Source organism: Crocodylus porosus, unplaced genomic scaffold (genome assembly GCF_001723895.1).
Source record: "Crocodylus porosus isolate Cpor-Errol unplaced genomic scaffold, CroPor_comp1, whole genome shotgun sequence".
Lineage (NCBI taxonomy): Eukaryota > Metazoa > Chordata > Crocodylia > Crocodylidae > Crocodylus > Crocodylus porosus.
This window is the reverse complement of record NW_017728925.1, coordinates 16,511,562-16,520,814: the sequence shown is the minus strand read 5'-3', so window position 1 is coordinate 16,520,814 and position 9,253 is coordinate 16,511,562. Positions and strand designations below refer to the sequence as shown.

Below are 9,253 nucleotides of genomic sequence, written 5' to 3'. Positions count from 1 at the left end.
GTGCTTGACAGTGGCCTGGTTTAGCCAGCTGCTTTTCCACTGAGCTCCTGTTTCTTACCGTCTCCTCCGGCCCCTCTTGCATCCACTAGTTGCATCGTGCCTGACACGTGTGCCCTGACCTCTCCGGGGAAGGGGCTCTCGTTATGGTGGCGTGCTTGGGCAGTGCTTGGCATGGCGGCGTCCTGGCGTCGCTTTGCACTACCCTGCCGGCATACGGCTCCGATGTTAGAAGTCGACCTGCACCCCAATAAAATTATATGTGGGGTCCACCTCTAATCAGAGCAATACAGTGCAAATAATAATTTAGGAATATGACTCCAAAACGATTGGACCAGCTTCCTTCAAGCTTGTCAGCCTCCCCCTCCTTTGCCCTCCGGCAGACTTAGTGATGGTGACTCCTGGTCGGAGCGGTGGTAGAGAGGCCCACTGGAAATAGCAGGGCTGGGTGGGGGCTGGGTACAATCTTAGCAGGAATGCAATCTGGAAACAAGAGCAATTATAACTTCCCTCGGCGGCATCATAAGGTTATTCTCATCCTTGCAAGGATGACAAGGTGTCTGGCAGATGCTGCTCTGTTTGCTCCCTGCCTGTTGTGCTTCGTGTCTGAGCTTCACCTGCCTTAGCTGGGAGCTGAAAACTGAAGCTCGGGTTCCCCCCGCTGTTGAAGTGCCGAATGACTGCTGTGGCTGCACGGCGTGGCAGCCGACGCTCTGGCGATAGCCCGCTCGGGCTTCCACAGCACTGACTTTTGTGCCAATCTTTCTCCCAGCTAACAGGCACCCCCCTTGCAGAAAGAGGCCCGCACCTTCTCAATGCACTAAACAGCTATAAAAGCAGGTGAGTGGGGATGTTTATTCAGCTCATCGGGTGCTGGAAAGGAGCAGGGGCTGAGATCGCCAGGGGTTCGGGAGGTGTTTGCTGGGGGGAAGGGGTGGGAGGCGGAGGAGCTGTCGGCGAAGAGTTATTCTGCACACGCACAGCATGAGCCTCGGGCGCTGAGGTGCTTCCTTTTTCCTCAGATTTCTCTGTGGCAAGGAAATCAAGAAGAAGAAATGCATCTTTCGCCTGCGGATTCGTGTCCCGCCGAACCCTCCCAGCAAGCTCCTGCCGGAGAAAGTCCCAGGCATGGGCGAGACCAGACCAGAGCTGAAGAAGAGAGGAAAAAGCCAATACGCCCATAAGAACAGGTCAGTGCCCAGTCCCCCCCACTGCACCTCCCTGGCTTCTGCCTCTCCTCCTAAGGAGATTGGCTTCCCCATTAGCCCTTCGGGATTTTCCACCGTAGCATCTGCCGGCACCTTGAATTCTGACCCGGGCAAGACATCTGGGGTCCCTCGCGGTGTGCAGCCTCCCACGGTTTTGCATCCCGACAAGAAGCAAGCAGCTCCCTGGGCTCTTCGAATACATCTCTCCGCCCTAGGGCTCTTGCTGGCTGGAGCCAAAGTAGAGGCCGTCCCTTTTCTCCCCTCAGGCCTGTCACATAACTCCCAGCCTTCCCATAAGTCTGACTTGCATTTGTGTCTCTTCTTTGCTCTTACAGTTTGCTGCCCCATGATTTTCAACAGCAGAAAAGGCGAGTTACTAGAAGAAAAAGATCAAAATTTTTGTTGGAGGATGCTATTCCCAGCGTTAGTTTCTTACTCTTGCTTTTTTTTACTCTGTGTGTGTCTGTTTGGGGTTTTTGACTGTCCGGGACTGTTCTCCGGGGCTGGGTGGCTCAGGTGCTTTTCTGTTTTGGTTTTCACATGTTGAATTGAGCCCGATCTCTGGGCTGCTCATGTCTTTCTAGCTCCAACAGGCCCAGAGGAAGCTGAAGGCTGCTTCCCGCTGGCTGTTTTGCCAGTGCACTTCTGCCAGTAACACAGGCGGGTGCAGAGATACCCGGCGACGTGCCATGTGCAGCCTGCTTCCCTCACCACGCACCATGCCTAGAAGCAGGAAGCCGGAGTGGGGAATGGGTTATGATGCTTGATACGGCCACATGTGGCCATTTAACATGCATCAGAGATGGGGAGAGAAGTCTGCTGAGGAGGAGGAAGTAGGAGCTAGTGGCTAGAGCACTGAGGTAGAAATTAGAGGCTTTGCTTTGTGGGGCCGGCTCTGTGCCCTGATCTGTTTGACAAGCAAGTGACTCCCCGTCTTGCCGTCTGCATTTGAGATGTCAGAAGTAATTAAGTGTTCCCAACATCCGTTGGCATCCTGAGATGTCCCCCACGTAGTTAGCTCCCGTTCCGGCTCATCCTTCAGGATGGCCTGTTGGCTCCTCTGTCGCACACTAGGCCCAGCTAAACTCAGCACCTGGTCGACATGGCCCCTCATGCGTGTCACGCCTGTGCCTTCGCCTCGCCCTGGCTCCGCGGAGGGGCTGTCCCGGGCACGGGGCGCGTTGCCGTGTGCAGGGGATGGGAAGGGGAGAGAAAAGCACAGTCATGTCCCGGTGCTGAGCCCTGCTCTGTTTCTAACCCATGAATATGCCCCTGTTTACCGTGCAGAGCGACTTCACGTCTGCCTGGAGCACAAACCACCACCTGGCCAGCATATTCGACTTCACGCTGGATGAAATTCAGAGCTTGAAGAGGTGAGTGCTGGGATGCAACGAGGTGGGGTCGGGGGGTCTTGGGTGCCAAAGAGCGAGGACAAAAGCCAAACGGGCTTGGATATATAGACGTGTGCATCTCCCCCTCCTAGTGAGCCTCCACATGCATCCACTTCCCCAGCATATCCTATCAGAGGAGAGACACCCGGAGTGAAAGGCAAGGCTGAAGGAGGCATGGGGGAAATCCAGCCCCAGATGTATGTGGGGTCAGGGCTGAATGAGGCCAGCTGCTCCCACAACCCTGCGCCGGGGGGTTGTAGGTTAGGATGTTCGTGCTGGATTATACAGAGCAGCGGGGGCCCCGGCGGATGCAGTGCCCTTACGCCTGCTGCAGCAAGGGCCACGTGTGTGGCTGGTGTCCCCAGCGCGTACAGAAGCACTGGTGCGTGAGCAGCAGTGCCGGCATCGTGCCGTGGCACTGACTCCCGGTTCGCTCCCTTTCAGCGCCAGCTCGGGTCAGACTTTCCTCTCTGACCTGGATTCCACGGACGCTGCCAGCACGTCGGGCTCCGCAACGACAAGCCTGTCCTACGAGTCGAGGTGAGGGCTGGGAAGCGGCCGGAAAGGGGGCTCTTGTCCTTTGGCTCTGCGCTGACCTGGCGTGCGCTTGACCCTGCCCCTTGCTCTCCCCTCCCCACCTCCCATCCCTATGGCCCAGGCACCAGCCTCTAGCCAAGGCAGCGGAGGCATAGTTAGGCTTCGGTCTGTCTCTGCTCGCTGCTTCCTGGCGGCAGAGGACCCTGAAGAGCCCTTCTCCTCCGTGCCTCTGCCTTGACATACCCGTCGGAAAGGTGGCGATGGTGTAAAACCAGATGCTTCGCTGCGTGGTGCACGCATGAGGACGCGGTGGTGGGATGCTGAAAGCTAGGGAGCGTTTCCTGCAGCGAATGCCCGCCCCGGCTCCACGCTCTGGGACGTGGGAGCCCCCGGGCACAGCCCGCAACGCCACCAGCCTCGTGTCCGATTGTCTCTTCTTTCCCTGCATGGCTTCATCCCTTCCCTCCTCCTCTCCCCCAGCAGGAGGAACGTGGGCAGCCGCAAGCGCAAGCTGGCCGCCAAGGCCTACGCCCCGGTGGGAGCGAAGAGAAAAGGCGTCGAGGCGGGGGGGGCCCTGAACGGCTGCGCCTCGGAGAGCAGCGAGACGGCCGGCGCCCCCGAGCGCCAGGACGACGGCATCGACAGCCACACCTTCGAGAGCATCAGCGAGGACGACTCCTCCCTCTCCCACCTCAAGTCCTCCATCACCAATTACTTCGGAGCTGCCGGCAGGCTGGTGTGCGGGGAGAAGTACCAGGTGCTGGCTCGCAGGGTGACCCCGGAGGGGAAAGTCCAGTATCTGGTGGAATGGGAAGGCACCACCCCCTACTGACCCGCCGGCCCCCCAGACCACCCTGGGGAACGCTCCTGAGATGAAACAAAATAATACGTATAAATAAAACCACCCCCATGACCTAAACCAAAGGAAGAAGGGATGCGTGGGTGACCAGGGCCCCACACTGGGCACGCATCGATGGGCAAGAGCTTGGAAAACTCCCCTCCTACCCGCTGCGGGGAGCATGGGCAGGGTGCAAACACAGCCAACGCTGCTTGTACCAGAGCAGGGCACATCTAGGGAATGGTGACGGACGCAGAGCAGGGAGGCATGGAGGTGATTGGACTCAGTCGGCCGCAGCTCCCGGTGGCTGGACCTGAGAGACTTGGTTTTTAAGAAGGATTGTTATTTTCCTGCTCGCCTGTATGCATACAGCACCGCCTAGTCCTGTTTGCCTGACCTGCCCGTCGACCAGGCTGGGGGTACCGTCTCTGCGGTAGCGAGAGCAATTAGTGGTTACGGCTTCTCGTGGTGATGCTCTGCTGCCGCATGGAGGCACGGTAGGCCGTCTGAACCCGCCTGCACCTGGCTTGTACGGCACACGTTAACGGGATGGGGGAGCCACCGCGGTGATGGGACGGGGGGGTTGAGCGGAGGAGGGAGTGCCGAGTGACCCCTGCCACCGTAAGACACGCAGAGGAACCGCATCCAGTCCCCGCGGGCACCAGGGTCTTACAGCCACCCCCAAGCCTTAAATGACAGACCCAAATGGTCCTGTTGCTACAGCAAAAATTACCAGCTTAACTAGCTCTTTCCTGCCTGAGAAACCAAGTACCACATTCTTGCGCTGATAGGAAATGCTGGGCAAGCTGATTCTTGCCAAAGCTCTTCTATATAGTATTTGCCTTCTTATCTAAACCCATTCATTAAGGGGTTTTAAATGAGCAAAACTGCCCTAGTTGTATACTCCTTGGTCATATGCATCCCGCTTTCACAGCCGCAGGGCAGATTTGCGGTCCAGTTGAGATCTGTCCTGTGCCTCGCAGAGAGATGACGATGCATGGCCCCGTTTGCTTGTTCTTGTGACAATCACAGTCTTGGAATGAATCCGACAAGTCGTACGAGCTCGCCTTAAAACGAACAAGGGCATTTCTTGCATTTCTTGCACTGTGGGCATCTTCCCTGTAATGAAGCCCCGGGCATTTATTTTTGTAGAGACCTTTGTGTCAAATGCTGCCAAATGAGTACTGACAAACCAAAAAACCCGCCCAGACAAAACCGAGGAATGTGGCTGTGTCTCAGTTAATGAAAGTGGAAGGGTTGTGGAGGGCGGGGGGATCTCTGTTTTGCTGCTTATGGATACATAACCATGCGTACTGCTACCTGTATTGCCTGACATGTGCCAGACGAACCAAATCCTTCTGCTTGCTACCGCCTGCCCTCTCCCCTGGCTGCTCCTGTACATGTAATGATAGAAAGGGGGTGTCCTTGCAAAGCAAGGAAGGGAGAGGAAGTGCAGTAGCACAAGAGGCAGAAGAGCCAATGTAATAAATTATTGGGAGGTGCACTGTGTTTTCCATTATTGGGATTGAGTCCATGCCTTGCTAAGCCAAACTCTGGGATTCAGCGTCCTGACATAAATTCCCGTGTCTAATAGGAAGCAAGTGGCGGGCAGTTTAGGCACCAAATGTAGTTTTTTTTAACATACATAGTCACATACATGCATGCACTTTGTTTTACAAACAGCAATATCAGAAGAAATCTTTCGGCTAGATTTAAACATTCGGTGTTCTTCCTGCCCCGTTTTCTGACCGTTCAAACTTCACAGCCTGATTGAAATGATGCAAAGCATGAACCTGACAGACCTCTGTTTAATTGTCCAAGCAGAGTGAAATGCAAAAATTTTAAACATCAGCCATAAATGGCAAAAGGCGTCTGTGTTTATGAATTCTTGTGCCTTTAATAACCCCCAAAGGAAATGCTTCTACCAGTGTATGTGATTTTTTTTTTTATGACTTGACCAAGGGCAAGATGAACTGAGACGCTCGTTTTATTGGGAAAAGAAATATTTCCAAGTCTGGACCGTTTGGGGTAGGGGAAGTGATCGTCCGCTCAGGTGTAAATCAAGAGTGAAACTCGAGGTGGAAAGAAGATCCGGCTTTGTATTTGGCCCCCCAGATTTAAGCAGCATTCCCATAATAAAGACGGAACTTCCCAAGTGATTTCAATATTGCCTTAGTAGGACGCATCAATATTGCAAGTAAAGGATCAAAGTCTGGTCCTTAACAGAGTGAAACTTGCACTTAAATATCTTACTTTTAAAATAAGAGTGGCAAATCCCATTTTTTTTATGTACTCGCCAGAATGAGAAACGAAGGCCCTGTAGATCTGCTGAGCCCGTTGCCTTGCTACCACCCAGGAGCAGCCAGTACAGCTCCTCCTTCTCCTTGGGGTGTGGGAGATGGGCTGGATTTCGACCGAATACGTTCAGAGATTTTCCATTGCCTTCAGTGGAGTTCGTCCGGTTTACTTCAGAGTAACTGGGATTGGACTCTGGCCTGTTGTCAGCTGCTGTAACAGAAGTGCAGAAGCCTGCACATATGTCCTGAGAGGTAAAAAGCCTTTCAGTTCATCTCTCCAGTGTCTGATGTGTGGGAAGCAGGCTCTGCAGTTGGGCTGGTTTGATTCCAGTGGAGGGAGACTGACTTTAAAACCAGTATTATGATGTCTCTACTAGGCAGGAACAGACAGTGCATTGGTTCCTGGACAAGTTGTCTGAGAACAGAAATATCCCAGGATTGGCATGTGCACACATCACCCTTCTAATCAAGGTTTAATGAGTGGTTGAATGCACTGGTGCTTTCCTACCACTGATTTAGTGATGCTATCCCAGGACAGCCATTCAGATGCCACTTTACAATGTTCCAGGATAAATTGTTAGCATTTCCTATCCCAGGAAGCTTTTTAGGATTTATCCTGGGACAACACACGTGGGCATCTGAATGACTGCACTTGCCCCAGAACAAAATGGTGTATCCTGAGACGAATGTGATGTCTGTTTGCAGCCCTAGGATAACCTATTCAAGTGCATGGAAAGCATTTGTAGCCTCTTCTTGTGAGTGAAGTGAAGCTGAGCGGGCCCTTGCAGCCAGATCTCCACCTAGGCTTGCTGGCATGGGTCCAGTTGCAAGACTGGGGCCTTTGTCTGCATGTAATAAGTCTCTTCGGGTCTTACTCAAACCTGCTGAAGTCAACAGGACTTTCCAGTAGCTGCAATATAGACTTTGAGTCAGGCACTTTGGAACAGTGTGTCCTTGGGGAACAAAAACTGATTGTGCTTTGTTTTTTCCCCTCCTGTTTCAAACAGTTAGATGAAGTGTCCAAGTTGTGTAGCTGGTCCGTCCCTTGCCAGATAAGTGCTTTGATCACATCCTAATAGCCAAAGAGGCAGTAGGAGGATAAACCTGGTCCTTGGTTTTAGCACGTACTAAAAGAGCCCCAGGGTAACTGCTGAAAACCACAGCCAAGTTCCTTCTGCATTTGAAATGCAGGTGGGATAATGCCCATCGCTTTCCAAAGGTGAAGAGAAGGAGATTAAATCCTGCACCTCCAGGAACTCGGCCTCCAAAGAACACTTTGCACATCCAGAGTGCTGTTGACTGCCGTAGTCTCTGCTGCACAAAGCTCGTGGTGCAACAGGCCATTCGGGTTTTAGATCTGGGACTGGTGACAGAGCAGGGGAGTAGGCTTCAGGTGGAGGTAACCAGAGCTTTAAAAGACGGTAGCAAAAAGTTCATTCTTCTGGCCAAGATCTGACACCCCACAGACATCATTGGTGCGGCCCTGCAGGGCTGGTGCCCATAGACTCAGGCTGTGCAGATGCATTAGCAGGAGGGCCCGTCTCATTCCTGCTACAGTCGTTACCGGTGCAATCAGCGGACGCGCAAAGAACGAGGTCTGATCTTTCCAGGTGCGGACTCTCCTTTTCCAGCAGAAGAGCCGGGCTGTGGTTGGTAGAGATGTGGGGATCTGGCAGGGCAGAGCGCAAGAGGGGGGTTTAAGTAAAGGCCATGGGTTTATTTTATTTTCCAGTGGGGAGTCTCGCTCCAACATCTAGCGCTGATCTGGTTTCTAGGTGGGGAGCGGTTTCGGAGTGAGAACAACCGATGCTCTCTGCTCCACTGGTCACTCCGAGGGGCTCCGCTTGCTCCGTCGGGCCGCCGGGGCATTTTAGTGCGTGGTGTGCTTGTTCTTCCTCGGATTTTTGTTACCAAATGTTCATTTAATGCGTTGACCTTTCACAAGTGCCTGCAAAGCTTTTGAGTACTAAGTCGGTGAGTCTCAACCAGGGTGCTGTGGCTTCGTAGGATGCCTTGAGGTCCTTTAAGGGGTGCCACTAGGAGTTACCCCGTGTTAGCACCGGTAGGTGCGCCTTCACGATTCACAAAGAGGAATCCACGGTCTTCAGACCATTCTGCCCCATTGGGGTCTTCCTTGAGCTCTTTGCAAAGGAGGAATTGCTCTGTTGTTTTTTCTGTAGTCGAAAATCGAGTGACAATTCAGAGGGGGGGGTCTTGGGTCTACAGAGGCTGAGAGCCCCTGGTCTAAGTCACTGCATGGGGTGGGGGGCGCCGGGCACCGTCGAGCAGCACCGCCAGCACATGCAGGCTTTTTAAATCCTTGCCGGGCGCAATCTGAGAAGCCATCGCACATTCAAACCCGTCCCTGCCCCAGCCAGCTGAGACTGCACAGGCCCTGCAGGCAAATCCCCATCCCCCATTTGGCTGCAGAGGTGAAGTGGGGAGCCTTTAAAAAGATTTTATTCCAGAGAGTATTTTGCGTTAGGCCTCATAGATCTTATAACAACTCTTTGCACCTTCTAAAGATTTATGATTTCAAGTTGCTGCTTTTAATAACCAACTTTTGTTATATTCAAGTTGTAATTAATATGTCTGATGTACAATTAAAAAGTCTTTTTTAACATCGCTGGCTTGTGGTCGTCTCCCCCTTACTGAGCTCAGGCCAGGCAGGAGTCCACACTGCGCCTGAAACCTTGCACAAACCAAGCTGAAGACTCAGGGCGATGGTAGTGCTGCTCTTTCTTTAATAGGCAGCACAGGACATTTCTAGTAACTTTGACCCTGTTGTATTCCAGGCTGACATTAATATACCTAATGCTTCCTGCAGGAGGGATTTGGATGATCAAATACATTCACTGCTCCTATACCTGGAGCAAATGCATTCCTTTGCTTTGGCTATTTACTATACTGACTGGCTCAGGGGTGCTTTCTTTTCTCTCATGCAAGAAGCTTTATTCTGGGGTGTGCATGCTCTCCCCCTCCTTC

The 9,253-nt window shown here is 53.0% G+C and overlaps 1 protein-coding gene across 4 annotated transcripts in view; it reads left to right on the top strand.

Annotated features, from left to right (window-relative positions):
* Positions 1-8,893, top strand: part of PHF19 (PHD finger protein 19) — a 20,174-nt gene extending 11,281 nt beyond the window's left edge. For 3 of the 4 annotated variants that reach the window (XM_019540961.1, XM_019540962.1, XM_019540959.1), the window contains 6 exons: positions 770-837; positions 1,020-1,187; positions 1,541-1,628; positions 2,493-2,578; positions 3,041-3,136; positions 3,614-8,893. In XM_019540961.1, coding sequence (XP_019396506.1) covers positions 770-837; positions 1,020-1,187; positions 1,541-1,628; positions 2,493-2,578; positions 3,041-3,136; positions 3,614-3,965 — 858 coding nt within the window. In that variant the 3' untranslated portion in view covers positions 3,966-8,893. The remainder of the gene's footprint in view (positions 1-769; positions 838-1,019; positions 1,188-1,540; positions 1,629-2,492; positions 2,579-3,040; positions 3,137-3,613) is intronic. The other variant, XM_019540960.1, reaches the window with a different exon arrangement.
* The last annotated feature ends 360 nt before the right edge of the window (positions 8,894-9,253 follow it).